Raw genomic sequence first — 20,639 nt, 5'->3', positions numbered from 1 at the left:
AATGAGGAAAGCTTTGCTTTAAGCTAGAGCAGTCTTGCGAGTTGCTGCCTTTATGCTGTTCTTATCTTGAAGGGTACAGAGTCTTTTCCAGTCATAGGGACTCCATAACCCTATGAGTATGGAGAAATAGTTGCTAATTAACAGTGTGTATAATAAGTAAGTGAGGCTGGAAACAAAAGAATATTCCTCCAAGAAAAAAAAAGGAAGCAGAAATTACTGTACTTAATAGCTGGGGAAGCTGTTAAAGCTAGTTGACACAGTTCTGGTACTGCCGTGTGTGTTTTGGGGGCAACATAAACCATAATTGCTGTGATGGCAGGTAAGAATCCAATTCTTTTTTATGGCTTAGTGTAGTCAGTGAAAGCAGTGGTCCTAAGCTGCATGCTGTTCTTAAATGTAATGCAAATTCTCTTTTGTGACTCCTCAGTACTTCCAGGTTACTTGTAGCTGATCACCAGCAACTGCTTCTGTTAGCTATTAGCTGTTGGGTCTTTGCTAGGAATACTTTCAGTCCTGAATTGAAATGATGATATCCTGAAACAGAAGAGGCTCTTGGAGTATTGTAGGAAGCACATTCTTCCTGGTTCTAGTGCAGGTGTACACGTAGGAGGAGACAGAAGGCAAAGAACCTCACATAGGTGGAGGGGGTGAGGTGGCATCACAGTTAGAGCTGTTGCAGTTAGCTCTTCCCAAAGCATGAAAGCAACGTGGCTGGGAACAGGGATTTGTTGGGTTGCTTCTTTGTGTGAGCCAGGGAGTCTTTTGAGGGGCAGATTAATAAGAATATGACACAAGGTAGAGGTGGAATAGATGAAGCAAAGAATCTGGGTGGGAAAAGGGTTGCTTGTCCGTGTCTATGGAATTGTTTCAGGGGACTGAGCTGGGGCAAATTCAAGATAATAGATGCAGCCTCCTTGAATTTGGATGGCAGTGCTGAAGCTTCAAAACCTTACAAGGTTTGATGCCACTTCAATTGTAGTGCATAGCTGTGGTACTTGAGCTCAGAAGTGCAAACTGCACAGGATTTTTTTATCTATTTTCTTCAACGTGAGCAGCAAAACATCTTCCAGGAATGTGCCTGGGTGCTACGCTGCTTTGACACGGCTTGCTTTGCCTCACCAAACACAGTAGTTAGGTTGCATCGAGTACTTTGTGGAAACATTCATTGTGTTGTCACCCAGAAATGGGATGCTACAGATATGTGTTGGCCCGGCAGTATCAGTGCTGTTTTTTGGCCTTTGAGAGGTTGGTCCATAACATGTGACCTGTGTAACGAGGGGCCCACATAGATTGGTGACTTCATTAAGTCTGATACTGTGGTGGTGTGTGACCCAAGGCCCTGAACGTCAGAAAATCAGGCTGTGGCCACCTATTTTATGCAGACTTTGCCTATTAACAAGGTCTCTACACTGTACGTTAGAGACGTGCGCCTCCTTTTCCGGACTAGATAGCGAAAATACCAGTTTTGTAGTTCAGTGAATGAGATTGGTTGGGCTGTTTGTTCTCCAGAGCTGAAAAATGTTGGGAGTGTATTCTCTTGGAGTCCACAGAAATGAAAATGATGAGAGGAAGAGAACGTCGGTTGCAGCCCGCGTGCTGCTGTTATAAAGTAGTTCTCTGATGTCTTTTTCCCTCTGCTGAGACTTATCAGCCTATCGTCCTTTCCTGTTAGGAGCGCATACCTGGCTTGGGATGGTGTGCGCAGTGCAGATTCTTTACCGTAAGAGCACAGTGAATGCCAGACTTCTTCCTGTACTGCCGTGTTAACCGTGAGTCACAAATTCAGGAAGCAGTGATTGCATCGGAACTGCTAGAATGCTTTGCGGAGTCTTTTTACTGGGTAAACTGCACAGCTGCAGTTACAACTTCCAGCCTGTGTTAGCTGAACACATCGTACTGGTGCCCGCCATCAGTTTGACAAAGATGGGATTGCAGTAGGAACTTGCTTTTTTCCTTCTTTTTAATTAAACAAGTCTTTGAAGCAACTTTTCCAACACCGCCATACTTCACTTCTTCCAGTTATTTTCTGTTTTACTTAGCTGAAATGTTTTTTTTTCTTCCAAGCTTGAGGAAGTTTTCTACAGGAATGTCCCGTAATGATTTCATAAACTCTTTTCGTTGTACCTAGCTGCAATAGAGAGTGCTTTTATTCAAAAACCTGCTGGTTTTCTCTTCCAAGAAGTAGTGGGGTTTTTCCTATCTCTTCACTGATGGGAAAGGCTGTAGGACAGTAGCTTGAGGGGCTACTAATGCTGTCATCAGTGAGCCGGGAAAAGGCAGGAGTCCGAAACGGTTAAAAGTACTTAAAAGGATACCAAAAGAGTAAACGGTACTTAAGCCGTGGATGTTTCTTTTTGCAGGGATGCTCTGGACCAACCGCTTCTTTCTAGCGCTACCTCAAAGTAACTTGCAGATAGAACTCACAGGGAAGGTTGATCAAATGGTGATGATCGCTGTCATTCTGCTGGACACGCAGATACTTGCCTTTCGTTTTGGCTCATTTTTAATACCAATTAACTTCAGTGCCTCGCGTTAATAGACACCGTTTGACTGCATCGGCAAATGTTTCTGAGTCGTGAGTGTCATTAAAGGCCTGTCACCCTATGGAAATCCTTCTAAATAAGAAAAATGGCATTTAAATAAATAAATAAAGCAGCGTTTGAACTTATGAGCAAACCTAGCGTAGCTGCCTTTGACGCTGATCTGGAGGAGAAAAATCACGTTATCACACTACTATGGTTGCCTTAATAGCTTTGGTGTACGTGAGGGAGGGAAGCATTATGTGATGTTTGCCTAGCTATTACATGGCCAATGCAGGAGGGGTTTTAGTCAGTTCCCTGAGCACGGATTGTTGCAGAAGTCGGTGATTTCACTGCCCAATGTCTGTTATTAAGGGCACGATTCACGTCCCGTTATCGTTTTTATTATTTATTTATGTGTTTATTTTCTGGGGCGGCGATCTGTCACGATGCCCATCGTTCCCCTGCCGTAAGGTAGAATTTAGCGTGACGACCGCTTCCCGGACCAACGGGGCCACGAATCCGGCCTAAAACACTGCTTGTGCGTTGGTTGTCGGCGTGGGGGCTGTTGGTTGTCGGTGCGGGGGTATCGGTTGTCGGTGCGGGGCTTTTCTGACGAGCACTGTGGGCTCGGGGCGCCGTCCCACGCCCGGCGCGGTGCTGCGGCACACCGGCGGTCGGCGCCACGGCGCGGGGAGGCTCTGGAGGTGACTCCTAGCCCCGTGCTTACGGTGGCCGGGCCGGGGTTCATTATGGCGGCCGGGTCCTGAGGGCGGGAGCGGGAGGGCGGCGGGACCGGGACGGGACCGGGGCGGGGCGAGGAACGGGAGCGGCAGCGGGAGGGGGGGGCGCGCGTTCCCGTGAGGGGAGGGGGCGCGCGAGGGAGGGAGGGGGAGGGTGTGAGAAACACTCCGTAGCCAAGAACTTGGGCTCAGGCGAGGAGCTCAGCGAAGCAGGAATTTATTCGCGATCGCAGTGGCGGGCGTCCCGTCCGTGCGAGGACTACCGCACACCAAATTTCCCTGGTGTATTGCCAAGCACTTCCCCGTGCAAGGGCTTACCATACACCGCATTTCCCGAGACTCTTCCTTTCTCTCCCTTAGCTCACGCTTCGGCCGTCTCCGGCCGCGCCCCTCGCGGAGCTGCGGAACCGCGGATCAGGACTCCACACTCGCTCCGTACAAAAGTACGTCTCAATCACACGGCACACAGAGTCTCACCCGACCCCCAAGGCAATACTTCCTATTTCTTACCTTGGTCTGTGCACAGAGTTACCGGATCAATTCTCAAAGCCGGAGTGCCTGCCTTCTTCCCTTCCCCACTCCTTCACGGATCCTGCCTCTTTCATCAGTCTCGGGCCCTCTGTCAGCTCTCCGCAGAACCGCCGCCGTCGATGCACAGGACCGCTGAAATCAGCGGGGCATGCCTTCCTGCTGCTGCGGCGGTGGGGCTCCCCAGTAGGCGACTGGCTCCCGGACGAGCCCCCAAATTGTGAGAAACACTCCGTAGCCAAGAACTTGGGCTCAGGCGAGGAGCTCAGCGAAGCAGGAATTTATTCGCGATCGCAGTGGCGGGCGTCCCACGAGCAGGAGCGCCCCTGCTGGTTCCAAAACCCAGTTTATATACTTTTTGATGACGGGACCCTCCCCTGTTTCCCCACTGAGGGGGTGATCCAGGCTCACAATCTGTCCGATGCTTCCCAGACAATGCATGGCCTTCCGTTGCCGGCCTGTTAAATTTCAGATTTGACTTTTCTACTGGTTGAAGCGGTGATGTTTCTTCACTTACCTGACTTGACTCAACACCGTGATTTTCCCCGAATTGTTCTACGGAGTCTGGTTGTCTGCATTTTACAAGGTCGCCTGCTAAGCGTTCTTATCGCTGCAAGCACACCTCAATACCCCATTCCTTACCTTTAAACAACGTAACTCCGCAAAAACAACATTTTTATTCCCACGAGGGGCAGGGCAGGCCCCGCGGCGCGTGGCGGCGGGGGGCGGGGGGGCCCCGTGACGGCACCGAACGCGGGGGGGGGGCGGTATGGCCTCGGGCGGCGCGACCGGTAGCGGCGCGACCGGCAGCGGCATGGCCGGCGGTGGCAGGGCCGGTGGCGGCGGGGCGCCGGGCGGCAGCCCAGGAGCCCGATCAGGAGGAGGAGGAGCAGGAGGAGGAGGAGGAGGAGGAGGAGGAGGAGGAGGAGCGGCCGGCGGCAAGGTGAAGAGGCGGCGCCACCGTTTGGGCGCCGCGAAGCCCCCCTGTGCCAGGAGCAAGCGGGTGAGGAGCGGCCCCCCCACAGCGGGCCCTTCCCCCTCAGCCCACCAGTTACCCCCTTACTTACCCCCTTACCTTACCCGCCCCTTTATCCCCTTAGTTACCCCCTACCCACCTCCTTACCCCCTTAGTTACCCCCTCGACCGCTTAGTTACCCCCTTAGTTACCCCCTCAACGGCTTAGTTACCCCCTTAGTTACCCCCTCAGCCCCTTCCTAACCCCCTCAGTTATCCCCTCAGCCCCTTACTTACCCCCTTACCCCTCTACCCAGCCCATTACCCCCCTCCTCCCCCTCCCCTTCACCCCCAGCCCGCTGCCCTCAGGACCCCCAGTGCCACCCCCAGGGCTTTCCCCGCTCCCTGCACCCCTCCTCAGCCCATCATCAATTCTCTGAACGTTACCTGCCAGGCTTTGCTTCTCGTTTGTGCTGTAGGGTACAGCAGGTTGACGGTGAAAGCGGTCCGTCAATTCGGGGTGTGAAAATCCCCGTGCTGGAGGGGGGACGCGCCGAGATCCCTCCCAGCAGCTCTTTGCTAAGAAATGTCAGGACGCCCAGAGAGATGCTCTGGAGATGCCCTCTGCACATGTTTGTTCAGCCAAAACCTCTCCGCTATGAAATGAGCAACGTAGCTGAGGGGATTGATTATCATATGCAAAACCAAGGGAGCGCTACGCATGGATAGCTGCTCAATTAGGTTTTTATCACTTGCAGAAATGCCAAGTCCCTTATACCATATATTGACAATCAATCTTGTCCATCTAAAGCTGGCCTGGAAGGGCAATGCAAACATTCCCCACGCTTACAGAGCAACCGTTGAAACCTCTGGCTTGAACAGTGCATTAATGTTGAAAGTGCCATAGCTTGCGTGTGCCGACACCGTGTAGCTAACTGATAAACCTTACACGTGGATTAAAAATAATCAGTGGAGATGGTTTTCTAACTTTTCCATTGTCTGTTATCTCTGCGTGTTTTCCAGTAGGTTTATTTAAAGAGTGTGCCAGAGCAAACACGTGCGTGGGGATATCTGGGGGATTCTGCACAGAGAATGGCTGCTGCACATCCAGCGCAGATCAAATTAACAGTAACTTATCGGGGAAGAATTTTAATGATTGATAAATAGACAAACTGATCGGTGTTACATGTGTGCATTTATTATAGCAGTTAGCTTTGTAACCAGACGAATCGTGCAAATGTTCATAACGTAAAAGGACGAGCTTTGAGCAGATAGCTTGCTTAGAGCATTTGTCAATTAATTCCAGTTTATTTTCAATATCATGTCCACTCTGCAGAAGGTTCTGTGGCTTAATGTTAATTGTCTCTCAGTGATGCAGTTGGGGAGGCACGAAAGCGACCGATGCGATTTTGTGAGGTTATACCTCTGGTTCTGATCCCTACCCCGCTGTTTTTCTCATCCTTCCCCCTACAACTTTAGTCGATAAGTCGATTCTTAGAAATACTTAAATAGATGTGTTTTGTGTGCTTGTGATCATAATTACAGCCCACCAAACCCTCTGTCTCTTACCATTAAGCTCTGAAGGTGCCTGGGCACTGTCGACAGTATAGTTAGCAGCTTCAAAGTTCCTGGGAACTAGTCCTGGATCTAATTTACTTTTTTTTTTTCCCCCTGCCTGCAGGAGGGATGATTAGCAGGATGCCTAGCTCATGATTGTCAGCTTTCTGGATATTAATTTTTATTATTAATTTTCATTATTAATTATATTCATTTATATTAATTTATCTTTTATTTAAGCGTAGTTCCTGGGGATTTCGGTCAGGTGGGAATTCTCCGATCGTACCCGATGTATGCCGCAGAGTCAGTCTTCTACAAAATACAGCAACAGCTTTAGAAGGCTCTTGCAAGAGGAGGTGCTGGTGCTATAGCTATAGCTGTGTTTCTTCCAGGACATCTTCTGGGTTAGCCTGACTGTTGAGAGCAGAACTGTTTTTTGTGCGTATAGTCACTGCAATTCAGCATTACTAAAATTGAAAATATTTAGGTTCACTGATTTTAATGGGTAGTATGGTCCTGACTGTCGCAGTAGATAATTGCTGAACTTCTGGTTTAGTTGGTTTTCACGTGAGGGTGCGAAGAGGAAGAGTCCTGGAACAAGTCTGTAGGTCAGGAGCTGTTCAGGCGTAGAGTTTCCTGATAGCCTTGCAGATTGACGACCTGCTGGTGAATTTTGGCAGAGGTTTCAAAACTTTGAACCTTGCCAAGGTCACTTGGAAGTGCAGAAAGTGATAGGTAGCTGTAAATCAATCTTAGGTGAATTTTAGGTTTACCAGAAGTGTAGCGATCCTATGCCAGGGATCAACCTCGTCGTCGTCTTGTGAATATTTGCTGTATAATATCTGTCTTCAAGGTCCGTGGAAGGTGGTATCCCAGCATATGCTGTTGACTGTGTTTCTGTAATTAAACAACTGTTTTTTCTTTCAAGCAGGGAATAATTAGCAGAATGACAGAAACTGTGAAAAATATTGTACCGGCCTGGCTGCAGAAGTATTTCAATAAACGTGAGGAGGAGTGTGTAGACAGAAATGAATCTGCAAACCAGGAGGAGACTCCGGTAAACTATCACCACGATTATGCAGATGAAGATACCATAATCGATGAGAGATTCACGCCCGAACCAGCAAGAATTAGTAGACGAGGTATGTGAAAAATCATTTGGAATTCTGGCCATCTGTATTTATTCACAGATTTCTAGTTTTGAATCTGAATTTCAAAAGGAAATTGGAATGAGGGTTTTGACAGAATGAAAAAAAACGAACAAAAAAGTCAAAACAACTGTTTGTGAAACCGTCTTAGCTTTAAACTGTATACACAGTTACGAAGCATACATCTTATGCTCTTGGAAGGCATCAGTTAACTTTAGGTACTCTATTAGCCAGGTGCTAAATGCTGAAAATAAGTCATTTGCAAGTGTGCTGGGTTGCATTTTCCATCTTTTAAAAGATATGGAATGAAAATCTGTCTAATTGCCTAAGGCAATTAAAATAATTAATTTGTTTTGCAGTCTTCGAAACAAAAGACTAGATGCTAGAATGGCAGAGGAAAATTCCGTCTCGTGTCCCGACTTTGTTTGTTTTGTTTTGTTTTTTTTTGTTTTGGGCTTTGATCAATTTAGTAAAGTTCCTTGTTAACTTGATGGTGAACTGGGGAACTTGTGCACGGACGTGGTTTATGAGATTATTATCCTTAAAATATTCAATAACTTTAAGGTCTACGCGGGGGGAAAGGGGTGTCTTTGAAAAGGTATTTTTGCATCTATTCTTATTTGAGTTTCTCTTAAATTAGCTGTTTTGGGGAAGTCAGCTTTAAATAAGTAAAGAAGTTTTGTCTGAGCGTGCGTAGGTAACCATAGATAATGTGGAAAGTCAGTTGCTTCTGTTGTTGGCAGAATCAAAAAATAAGGAGGAAATATCTTTGCCTCCAATCTCATCTAATTGTAAACAAGGAGATTGATGGCTTTCTGTGTAGCTGTAGCTTGGGAATGAGTTTGGAGAAAAGAATAGAGAAGGTCTTCGTGACTGAGGAACACATGTTGGCTTTCCTATGTAACTGCGTGAAAGGAGCTTTCAGTAAGAACAGCTGCACTGCAAGCTTGCTAACTCCAGGAGATCAGGAGCAGGTGGACACCCTGGAACCTTTTGCAGCTTATGTTGCTGTCCGTGGGTGTTACTTACTATGCTTAAGAATAAGATATTTTTTTTTTAATTATTACTACATTTTGAAACCAATGTGTTTCTTCAGTTCTGAGGTATCAGTGTGCTGGAGCCTATATTGGGTGGCCTTCCGCCTCAATAACTTTCTGTATCTCAAACGGTGCTGTCCTAAAAATCTGCTCATGGTTTGGAGAGCTAATTAGTGGTACTGCAGTGGTTATGAAGATTGAACTAACTAGTTTAAGCTTCAGTTCAAGTATCAAGAGGATAGTGGCTCAAAGTCATTTGAATTGCCCAGATTCCTGGGAGAGACAGTAGGCTTTCATCAGGCAAAATACCCATGAATAGTTCCATTCATTTAGCAAGATAGACTTCAAGGCCACCTATTCCAGGCCACTGGCATTGTTTGCAGACCCTTTGCTTCAAGAGGGAAAAATGCTCATCTGGTTACTTGGGTCAACATCCTTGTCCCTTGGGTCAAAATCCCAATAGTTAATGGGTAGGAGATGATGTTTTGCCTCTAACGTGAGCAGATATGGAAGAACTTGGGAAAAAAGTACTGCAAACGTTCATTTTCATGTTGTGTATTCAGATTAATATAACCTTTGTTCCAATATTATGGAAGCTGCAGTGTTATCTGTAATTTACCGTGTAATCTCAAATTTTGTAAAGCTTATTGCAAGCTGTACATGGGAGAAGGAGTATATATGTTTGATTTAGTGAACGGCCAAGTCAGCGTTAGAGCATTTGAGCACGGGGTCAGAATGTGGTGTTGTAAAACCTCATAGTTAACTACTTCTGGATGCAACATTAATACTGTGTATCGCAAGCAGTGTTGTTGTTGTAGCCAGACAGTCAGATGCAACCCTATCTGGGTGAGGAAGAAGTTAAATTTGGCTTCTCTCTTTTTACCTTAGAACTTGGCAATAGCATGGCTGTCGATAGGAAACAGGTTTTGGCTTCTGTGAGCTTGTCTATAGCAAAGCTAATTATCTCCCTGTTCTTGTCTAGAACCATCCACAAGTAGATCAGCACTGAACTTCCCAGCTGTGTTAACAAGGCCCTCTCTTCATCGGAGCCATCTGAATTACACCGTGCTGGATTCTCCTGTCCCACCTTGTCAGCCCTCGACATCTTCTATATTTGGCATTGGCAGTCCTAGGCTGTCCTTCATAAAAGAAATAGAAGATTCTACCTCTCAACAAGACGATGATAACATCCCAACAACCAGTGATTCCTCCTCTAGAGCATCTGCTGAAGGTGATTTTTGTGTTCTCTGTTTAATTGACTTTTTTTTTAATGTGAAGTACCTTGCGTTCTTTAATATTCCACATCACCTTAGTAAATAAAATAGGTGAATGTCAACTTTGGATGCGAGAATTAAATTGAATTTTTAGTGTTTTAGAAGTATATAATCCTATCACCTTTTTAATAGAAGCGTGCTTTGGAATACGTTTATGATACCCTGATGTTAGAAAGAGTCAGTGCTGAAATATACACATTCAGCTAGGTTATATGTAAATTTTGAACTGGGACGGTAGGAAATCAGGCTGACTTGCCGTAGCTTGACAAGTAGGCTGATTGTCTAGAAGGAAGAGTGACTCAGAATATCTAACAGACAGCTGGTTAAATGTGAATAAGTGCAGGTGACAAATAGGAACACGAGATGTTTTCCTGTGTTTCAGCAAGAGAAGATAAAGAAACTACTCTGACATAAGCTATAGGCTGTTTTTTGACCTTTCTTGGTAGAAGGCTTCAGCTGTCAATACTTTCATGTCTTTTGCTAAATTCATTGAGGAAAGCACACCATTTTAAAATAAAAAATAAGCATCGTGTCGATGTAGGTTGGTACGTAGGTCTTCTCGCTGAAAGGGCGAACAGCAGGTTTGCAGCTTTTTCTAGTCCCCCATATAGACAGGGACTGACGTGTGCTCAGCAGGTTTTCCAGAGATCTTTTGTACAGCTGAGAGTAGAGTTGCTGGGCTTTAGCAATATAACCTGAGTGCACTAGAACTTTCTGGTGTGTCTTCGTAAAACATACATGGGCAGAAGATCGTTAACTCTTAGAGCAGCCTTTGGGGAATCTTCCAGGTTTAAAACCTGTGCGATTATGATCTGTGCTGGCCTCCAGCCTTTTACCAACACAGAAAAAAGCTTTGTCCGTACAAATGCACTGATGTTTATGCGGTCCTCTTTTATCTTAGCCTGAAGGAAAAAAAAATCTGCATTGGAAGCACAGTATTAACTTGGTAAGTTTGCTGAAAACTACTTGCAGCTCTGTGAACAGTTTTCAAGTTTGTAGGTGATACTTGGTTTTCAGTCTGTACGTGAAGTTGATCTATTTAAAGAAGCTGAAGTCATGCTTATTTTTCTGTATTGAAGAACTTGAATTAGTGTGATCTTTATTGTTAAAGTTCTGTACGTACGAGAGGCATTTACATCTAGCATACGTCATTTTGGCAGATGTTGCAGTTTTAAAAAATACTTCATCGTCACTGCTCTGGCCCACAGAAGCTGAAAGAACTCATTCCCTCTCGCAGCATTCTGCAGCTAGCTCTAAGAAACCTGCATTCAGTTTATTTGTTTTTGGAGGACTGTGTCCTGTAAGTACTGCACAGTATTTCTTTTAATCAGTTTGAATGTGTACCTGTTTTTCTATCCACTTTTCATACTGTGTTTCCGTAGGTACGTGGAAGCACGTCTGTTTTTAAGCAAAACCAGCTTGGGTTTTCTCCATTTTACCCCGGCAAGACGGCCTATGCCGGTGGTGCAGCTGTAAGATCAAGGCAGCCAAAGACGGAACCTTATCAGGTATGAGAAAAGTAGTGTAGTGGGAAATAGTGATGGAAATAAAAAAAGCAGCACTGCCAAAGGAGCTTTGAGCAGGGAGCTGAATATGTGGTAACAGTTGCTCTTCTGCCCTCTTGGTCTACAAAAATAGACGTCTGAGATTGATTTCTGTTTAAATTCTTTTATAACAGTTTTTACCACAGGTAATACTTGTCAGAAAGAACAAGAATGGCAGTTTGGGCTAGTTGTTGGTAGTTGGGGTTTCCTCTGTTGTTAGGTCTTTCAAAAAATTCCATTTAAGTGCCATTGTCTGCCTCTGACTACATTACGTTAAAATAACTTGATGCAAAAAAACCAATGACAGCATAACTTTGAAAACTTGTGTTTATGGTAGCAAAAGCTACAGTAGTCAAACCTGGCTAATATTTATCTGTGGATCTTCTTTTCCAAGCATGCCTACATTCATGCTATGGATATGTTGTATAAACCTGCAGTCTTTGAAAATATCTAAAATCAACTTTGCTGATCCTTTGTTCTTCTGGTACACAGAGGCATGCAGGACTAAATGCAGTCTCAAGATAAGCAGTAACATGCTTTCTGTTTTGAACGATTCATATAGTTCTTGAAGAGAGTTATTTGCCCCCAAGAGTTCTTGGAAATAGCAAATAAAAACTGCTGACAACTCTGATTAGCTAGAGCTGAATCGAAAAGGAAAGTCAAATCAGGTTTGGTAGGAATGTATTTAAATGAAAGTGACTTTTATCGATAAATCAAAAGGAATTTTAAGAAAATGAAAACGCGGGTTTGCTGGCTCTGTTCTGACAGTCCATTTCTGCAACGGAAAAAGGGCAGTACAAGTACCTCACTTACGGGAAACCTTGAAACCTTGTGGTGCAAAGCTGGGAACCCTCTTCGGTCAGCTATTTTTGTTTTTTACAATATTACTGCATTATGGTAAAAAGAGGAACCAAAATACTAGGCTTTTAAAGGAGAAAGTAGCTTGCTTCTTGCTGCTTGCTGTGAATGACAGCAAGGTACTAGAGAGTCCAGCGAAGGGCCACCAAGATGATCAAGGGACTGGGAGCACCTCTCCTCTGAGGAGAGGCAGGGACTGCTGGGCCTGTTTAGCATGGAGGAGAGGAGGTTCAGGGGGGATCTTATTGGTGTATATAAATACCTGAATGGATGGTGCAAAGAGCATAGAGAACCATTGTGTTTTCAGCGGTGCCCAGTGCCAGGTCAAGAGGCAACAGGCACAAACTGAAATGTGAGGCTCTGTCTGAGCATCAGGAAATGCTTTTGCACTGTGCGGGTGATGGAGCCCTGGCACGGGTTGCCCGGAGAGGCTGTGGAGTCTCCCTCTTTGGAGGTCTTCAAGAGCTGACTTGACATGGTCCTGGGCAACCTGCTCGGGGTGGCCCTGCTTGAGCGGGGGGGTAGACCAGGCGATCTCTAGAGGTCACTTCCAACCTTAACCATTCTGTGGTTCTGTGAGTCTCACTTGTGTTTTTACATGCTGCGTGGTCTGCTTCCTGTCTTCACATCGTGTGATAAGCACAGTGTGGTTATATGAGGGGTTTAACCTGGGAAGAAAAAAAGTCACACCAAAGGAAGTTTTTGACTGATATTTGAAGTTGGGTGGTGCAAATAAACAGTTTACTTTTTCAGTGTAATGTTTAGATCTGTTACAGTTTAAATCAGATCTTTATCTTTTAAGACAAAGATTTGCAGCCAACTTTAATCTTGGGGGAAGGGAGGAAGCAAGAGAGAAGTAAAACTAGTTCCTGGTTATGACTGTATACACTGATTTTAAGATGGTACACTTAGACCATCGTGAAACTCTGAGGTCTGTGTTGTTACTGAAAATGCTTTCTGTACCACAAGCCTTTTCTTGAGTTCTGTTTCCCTGATTACTGCTTCGGAGGCCTTAGCAGTCCTAGCATCATCCGTCTTGACCTTTTACAAGTACGGAGTTCTTTTATTGCTCGTGCAACAAGCACGTGCAAGATGCACTGAGGCCCAAGGTAAACTTCATTAAACTCCGAATGTATTCTCTTCTTTATGGCTTGAACTCCCAGTGACTGCATGTTTCTCTGTCATCAGAATATATTGATTGTATCATCAGTGTAGCCTTGGGACATAAAATACATGCCTCCTTAGCTGAGAATTGACCATTGTAACACTTAAAATGCTAATTTTTCAGGCACAAAAGAGAGCGAAAGCTAGACAAGAAACTGTGCGGTCCCACGCTACCTTGAGTACCTCAGTGTGGTGCATCTTGGAGGCAGTGGAGAAGCTGTCAACCGCTTTGTTGGTAAATAGCACTTCTTTTAATCTGTTTTTGCTTCATGTGTTTATAAAACTTAGTAAATGTGCCATCAAAGGATAAAGATAAAACTATTCTTCCTTACGTTGTGGCCGGTTTAATTTATTGCGCTATTTTTTCAACAGGATGCTAAAAGAATGACATCTGTTTTGCCGCTGTGTTGTGTAAGTTGACCATGAACCCCCACATTTTTGTTGCAGGGAACCCTCTCTCTCAGGAAAAAAAAATTGCCCTCTAATATTTATGCTTTGTTTTTTCCCTTAGCCTCCGGACATAGATAAACCGGATATTACTGACTTCCAGTCCAAACGAAGAAAGGTAAGAACCAATAATGTCTTAAGCTGAGGTAGATAACTTTTTCAATGCTTTATCACTATTAGAAAAATTTTCTCAAACCTCAGTGACAACATAGACATCAAATCAAGTTAATATTGGCATGTCTCCACAGTAGATGATGGGCTGTGAAGATTACTCAGGTTAAGAATTATGTTATCTTTGTAAGTTGAGAGCAACAGCTCTAGAACACACCAAGTGGTTTTATCTTGTCCCCCAACTTGGGGTGAAGCTGCATATTAAAATTCCTGTTGAGGCAAGTTTTCTCTTGAAGAAATGATCACAAATAGAAAAATACTGATTGAATGGTCATATAGACTTTGTACAGACTTCCGTGTTCATTCGGGCACAGAAAACTAATTTTTCTGCTTTTTATCACCATTCAAAGTAAAGACAAGGAAAACTGTTAATTTCCGACGCTATAAATCTTACGCTCCTAAATTCCCATTTGGAGGTAGCACAGAACTGGTGATAATGCTGTGGTAAAGCATGATTTCCTTTCATTTTATTTAAAAAATGAAAACTAGTCATCTTTTTTTGATGACTTTAGTTAGGGGTATCCTTGGGCTTATTAAATTGCAAAACCCTTAAATGACCACTTGAGGATCAGGTGCCTGAAGGAAATAACAAGATGTGCAAACTTTTCATCTTCTGTTCTAATGAGCAAAGGGACAGTGTCTCAAGAAGTTTCTGTGCTAATTCCTTGATTGGATAGATGTATAATTAAGTTTACAATCACTTCAGAGTTTACAAACATCTCAGATTTCCTGGACCATCTTTTCACCATCTGCCAAATTACAAGGGCATGGAGAAGTGAAGTATATCATAAATATTATCCAAATAACTAAAACCAAATCTGGTGTGAATTCTCAGTTATATTATAGCAATACACCTGTGATAAGGCATTAAGAAAGATCTGCCAGATTTGCAACAGAGAGCCTGAAATTGTCAACCACTAAATGAATGTTGCACGCAGCTGTCAGTGGGTGAAAGGAGATAGATTGTCTATTCATAATACTAGAATTCATAATGGTGGCGGGAGAAGGGTAGCCCGCGATGAGAAGCAATTATTTGCTGAGGAGACGATCGTGTGTTTTCCTGCTAAAGTGAACATGCGGTTGACGGAACACTTGTGCACTCGGGCTAAACTTCTGCAGTGGGTAGCAGTGATGTGGTATTTTTCTTATTTCAAGGAACTGTACCAGGCAGAATAGCTCTTGGTGTATTAAATGCCTAACTGGGGGAATTAATATTTTTCTTTTTTACCTTTAAAACCAGCAATGAACCATCGTTCACTCAAAGTAGATTTGTGAACTTACATAAAACATGTCTTATTCAAGGTTTCAAACTGAATGTAATATTTTTTAGAAAGATGCATTTTTGTATACTTTAGAGATAGTGTGAATCCTATTACTAAGAGCTGGGAGATACTGTGAAATTAAAGCTGCAGCGTAAACAAAAATTTCCTGTTGGTATTGATTTGTACAATAGCATGCTTCCTAAGACTGTATTTTCTGATCCTTAAGACCGCAGGCGGAGCCATCGGTAAATCTTGTAGCCTTTAGGGTTTGTTTTCTGTCTGACAGTTCAGTTAAGTCAGTTTTGCAGAACACGCAGTGGTCTGTGTTAAAAATTAACTCTGGTCTGTGAAAATGCTTTGAAAAGGGAAGTCAAACCCACTACTTGAAGTGCATCTAATGCACATGTAAAGCATTGGATCATATTTTAATGAATGAGATTATTGTAAGATTGACAAGTTGTTTTTTTTGAGTGTGTTCTATTGTTTGTGTAACTTTGAAGAGGGAAAATGTAGGGAATGTGAAGCCCAGAAGCCTGTATAATTAGTTGCTTAACACTTCGAATGTTAAATTAATGAATTAAGCTACTAAAAAAAAAAAATCACAGTGTGGGCAGAGGAAAAGATAGGAGCATATTCTAGGAACATGGGTTATTTTAATTATGGTAGCATGAATTATTTTGTCTATGAAGCTAACTGCCAAATTTTGAAATGGAATTCAGTCAGACTTTGGCTACTTATATATAGCTTTATGGATTTCGTTACTGGTTTTCTGGTGATTTCCCTCAAGACAAGTTGAACGGTCTTTAGAATTTTCAAATTGTATTCACTGAGTGCCAAGACCGATGGGGGGAGGTTTATAGTTCTGTAATTTGTTTTCATCAATAAATATTGGAATTAATTTGGGTGGACGTAAGGATAAATTGATTGCTGTTCCCTTTCAAAGCTGGAATCCCAGAATGCATTCCAGCCTCCACCTGTTAAGAGACTTGTGACACCAACAGTAAACCGTCAACCGATGCGTTATACGCGGTATTCTGAACCATCACCGACTTCAACTACTCAGTCCAGCAAAATTTGCCAGAGAGTAGACACAAAGTTCCAAGTGAGTACATTTTTGAGTCCTTATGTGCCTGTTTTTTTTTTTCCAGTCTTGGAATGTTTCTCAAACCAATTGTTATCCTATCTTTGCAAAAAGTACTGATAGCGTGTTTGAGGCGAGCTTTAAGGCAGTGGGAACCATTGTGAAATAGATTGAGCTTTTATGGATTTAATTCTGTTTTTGGAACACTCAGTGTCTTGTGGTTGTTTTCACGATGTCATGATGTGCTATTGAGTCATCCTGTTCTCAGTGAAAGAATATTAAAAGACAGAAATGTTTTCCTTTTATATTCTCATGTACACAAAGCTGTCACTGATGAGACATGCTCGTGTTCTGTGTAAACTATTCCAGGTGAGCTATGTGCTCCAAGTGAGAGTTCTGACAATGTGCTGAGTTATCGGTTTTGATTGCTTTGGAGTAGATGGAGTCTGATAAATTTTCCATAAAATTAAATGGGCATCTCTTTCTGCAAAAACATCTGTGTTTCCAGTATCAGTCTGAGTGTACAAATGACCACGTGTTAAGTGTATGGGCTTTTTAGGCTGGAAATCAAAGTGGACAGTAATACTGGTTGCTTATTGCTTTTAACTCTTTCAATCTCTGTATTGTTTAGCCAGCACAATCTCCATTTGGTAAAGTTCTAAAATGAATGTAGCAGCAACTGCTTAGTTTTTAGGGGGGTAGAGGTTTTTTTTTGTTTGTTTGTTGATAAATGATAGAAAACAGAAAAGTATGTCCCTTTTACGGGGCTGGTAAACACAAGTTTTGATGAAAACTCTCCCCCCTACACACACAATTTTTGTCATTTTGTTTAAAATAATTACTTTCTTTGTTAGAGGATTTGACAAATTTGATTTAGTGTTCTATCAGTTTGTCCTCAATGCTGAGTGAAGCAGTGATGCTTACTTTAGCCCCAAAATTTAACTGAACTGTACCCACAATGCTGAATTAGGGAACAACGTTAAGTAGGTGAGGTGTATTCAGTGCTATAAAATGAAATATAAATAAATAAAAACCACAAAAAAACACATTAAGTGGTTGTTGGTACTTTGTGTATTCTGTACATATTCAGCTAACTCTTGAACTAAACTTAACTTGCAGGGGATGAGAGAGAAGACTTTGCCTGCAGAACAGCGAGCAGAACCATCTGAAAGGTATGACATCTATTAATTTAAAACTTACTTGAAGGAAGAAAGAAATCTCCTTTTTCAGTACGGTCTGCACCTGAAAGGTGGTGACAGTTCTCAGTAAAAGGAATGGAAAATCCAATGAAAATTTTGTATTTTGAGGGAGCTGCAAAGTCTGGATTGTGTTTGAAGATCAATATAACTTTGAGAAAATTGTTGTTTTTATGAAAGGAAGGAAGATGAGCAAGAATAAAACTACTGATACACCACTTTTTATCCCAAGTTTATCTTCTGAGTAGGATACGAAGATGGGAAACGAGGCACGTTATAATGCTGTATCCACAGAAAGGATCTTTGCTATTGAAGGCCTTATTTTTTCCTTCTACAGGAAATATGGCTCAGTTTGTAGTTTAACTAAATCTGTAGTGTTACAAATTTTGCTTTGACAGATATTTCATGGTTTATAACTCAGTTTACTTATAACAAAATAATTTGTCCCTCCTAATGTTCCCTAGGGGAAAAGCTATTAGTTTTAGCTATTTAATTGCTTGCAGTTTGAAAGCTCTGTCCTAATGGGATGATTCTTTCTGAAGTATTCTTTAGAAGGTGAAGTAGGGGAAGTGAGTTACAGTTCAGGAGGATGTTTATTGATGTGTTTTTTCTCTTTATTTTTTAAGCAAAAACATGGAGGAAGATTTATGATTTATTATTCTTTTTTTTAATACTCCTTTCATGATGAAGTTAATTGTCTGCTTTGAGTTCACATGAAGACCATGTGTTCTTTAGAATCATTTGAGGCCAAATGCTAACTCATCTCTAAAATAAAAAAAATCCAGCAGAATTAATTGAATTTCTTCTTGAGGAGACTGCTTTGTGTTATACTGCTTTCTTGGTTTAGGTCAAATGAGTTATCCTCCAGATAATATTGATGGCTTTTCCTTCTGGGCAAATGGTGTTTTGGGTAATAATGCTTGAGTTAAGAGACTTTGCACTCGGTTTTTAGGGGGTCGCTCTTTTCAAAGAACAGTAGCAGGGAATTTTGTTGACTCTATGCTCATCTGCCAAGCAATTCTTAGGTGACCATGGGCATTCTTTGGCTTGCAGAAAGAACTCAACACTTTGTTTTGGCATCTAAAAGTTGGACTTCACAACAACCACCTTTTTAGGGGTGAAAGCGACTGGCTTTAAGGTTCTGGTACAGGTGCAATCAGGTGCTGGGTTTTAATTATGTTTTTTTCAAACTGTTCTAAATTGTCTTTGCTAGAACTCCTTTCTACTTCTCCATTTAGGAAGGAGATACAGAAAACTCATACTGCTTTTGATTTCGTTCACAAAGTTTATTGCAGTGCCCTACCTTTTGTTTGTAGAGTAGGTAGTGGTGGTAGTGTTTTTTGTGATGCTGGTCTCTGTTGGGTGCCATGTTCTGGAGCAGGAGCACCACACTGATCTGCTGGCAAGAGTCCCTTTGGACAGTTGAGTTGGAATACTCAGTAAATCTCTGGCCCACCAATGCTATATATCTATGTGTGTGTGTGTGTATATATATATTTTATATCCTGAGTCCAATTGCAGATTAGACTTGCTTGAAGGCTGACAACTGTCTTTGCCCCCTTGAAGCTCACAGGTGTTAACAGAAAGAGGAATATGGGCTATTACGGGCAAGCGATAGTTGTCTGAATGAAGATCTATTTTGATGTAAGACTTTTTTCAGAATTCTAATGGATTGACAGTTTGGATTAGAGAAAAGTCTGAGCATATGCCTTAGGGATCTGTCTTCCTCTATGCAGTTACAGTGCTAAGCAGGCTGTTGTCAAGTATTTGACAAGTTTAGACCAGTTCTCCTCCTCAGTATTGTGGGAGTTTGACCTGGTGTCTTCCAGTGCGATCTAATGCACTTTTGTACTGACTGACTGATTGGCTGCAAGATAAGCTTTGATGTCACAGTTTTTCCAGGCATACTTCATTTTCTTGCCATAGTACTTTTGTTAGAGTTATTCCCTATTCCACTTCTGGTTTGGGTTATTTTTTCCCCATTTGCTCTTGGATTAGGGTATCTTTCTGGTTTTGAGCTAGGCTTTTTGAAGTACCAGAAAAATGCCTTTGTATGCCTTACAAAAGGGATCTGTATTCATGTCTGAAAAGACTTCTGGAATGTTGGCATACCCAAACACCTCTGCTGTTCCTGCTGATGGCCACATGAAAGCAAGAGCTGCTTCTGAAGCTTAGGCCATATTACCTTGCCACACAAGTCTAAGGCGTCCCTATTCTATCAGAGCTGTTGGCAGTGTTTCCCATGTGTATGTGTGCATATGTGCACTCTTTCTGTATTTTTGTGAGCTGTTCTTTTATATCCCTGCAAAAGATACACGTGCATCGCAGAATCAGAGAACCGGTCCTATTTAAAGGAAGCACTGGAAAATAACAATCTAAATCAGCTCTTCTATTTCAGGTCTTCTGGCTTAGTCATTGTTCCCATGTGAACGGTGCACTTATGTATGTCCTTTTCATTGCTGCTGTTAATAAAGTTTTTCCTATTTAGAACATCAAGTATTTACCAGCGTTTAGCAACTTGTGAGACAGCTTTAGTTTTTTTCTGATCAGCAGGTTTCAATTCTAGGACTAATAACAGCTCTAATATCTTGAAAAAACAATTTGGCTGGTAATTTTTTTTTCTCTTGTTTCCCCCAACTTCTGTACTGTCGTGTGCTAGCAATGTGACCAGCTACAAATTCAGTACTGCTGCGTCCAATGGTCTGTCTTCAGGAGTGAGTAGCGGAGGCGGCAAAATGAGAAGGGAAAGAGGAATACACTATTTATCAAGAGCTGTACAAGAACAGGTAAGTGACTCTTAAATTAATTGCTGTCACTGAGCTTACTGAAGTAACTAGCTAAGTGTGTCAGTTTTATTGCATCATAGTAAATTATAACAATACCGCTTTATTTTTGCATTGTTTTTGTTTTCTTGTGGGTTTCAGAGCAGGCTCCAATTGATTTCCTGTGTTTGAATACCTGATCTTTGCTTATGTAATTTTGAAATTTTTAATTCTCTTACCTTGGAGATTCTTCAAACTATAACATTTCTCGTTAGCAATTGAATGAATGAGTCCTAAGAAGAGAAGTAATGTTTTGGTGAAGGTTTGTATAGTTTTTCTACAGGAATGATACTTGAAACGAGTGCCAAGTATAAAAAGAAAAAAAAAGCTTAAT

At 42.5% G+C, this 20,639-nt stretch overlaps 1 protein-coding gene across 1 annotated transcript; it reads left to right on the top strand.

Moving 5' to 3' along the window:
- The first annotated feature begins 4,712 nt into the window (after window positions 1-4,712).
- LOC310890390 (nuclear pore complex protein Nup153-like) lies at window positions 4,713-20,601 on the top strand. Its single transcript, XM_083852750.1, has 11 exons — window positions 4,713-4,793; window positions 7,230-7,443; window positions 9,469-9,717; window positions 10,921-11,060; window positions 11,143-11,268; window positions 13,451-13,561; window positions 13,699-13,737; window positions 13,838-13,891; window positions 16,150-16,308; window positions 17,407-17,459; window positions 20,143-20,601. Exons 2-11 carry the CDS (start codon window positions 7,248-7,250, stop codon window positions 20,282-20,284), a joined length of 1,269 nt encoding a protein of 422 aa, XP_083708876.1. The 5' UTR covers window positions 4,713-4,793; window positions 7,230-7,247; the 3' UTR covers window positions 20,285-20,601.
- Window positions 20,602-20,639: the final 38 nt, after the last annotated feature.

This window comes from Anser anser (assembly GCF_964211835.1).
Source record: "Anser anser genome assembly, contig: HAP1_SCAFFOLD_271, whole genome shotgun sequence".
NCBI classification, from domain to species: Eukaryota; Metazoa; Chordata; class Aves; order Anseriformes; family Anatidae; genus Anser; species Anser anser.
The sequence above is the reverse complement of the archived record's forward strand: the minus strand, read 5'-3'. Positions and strand labels throughout refer to the sequence as shown.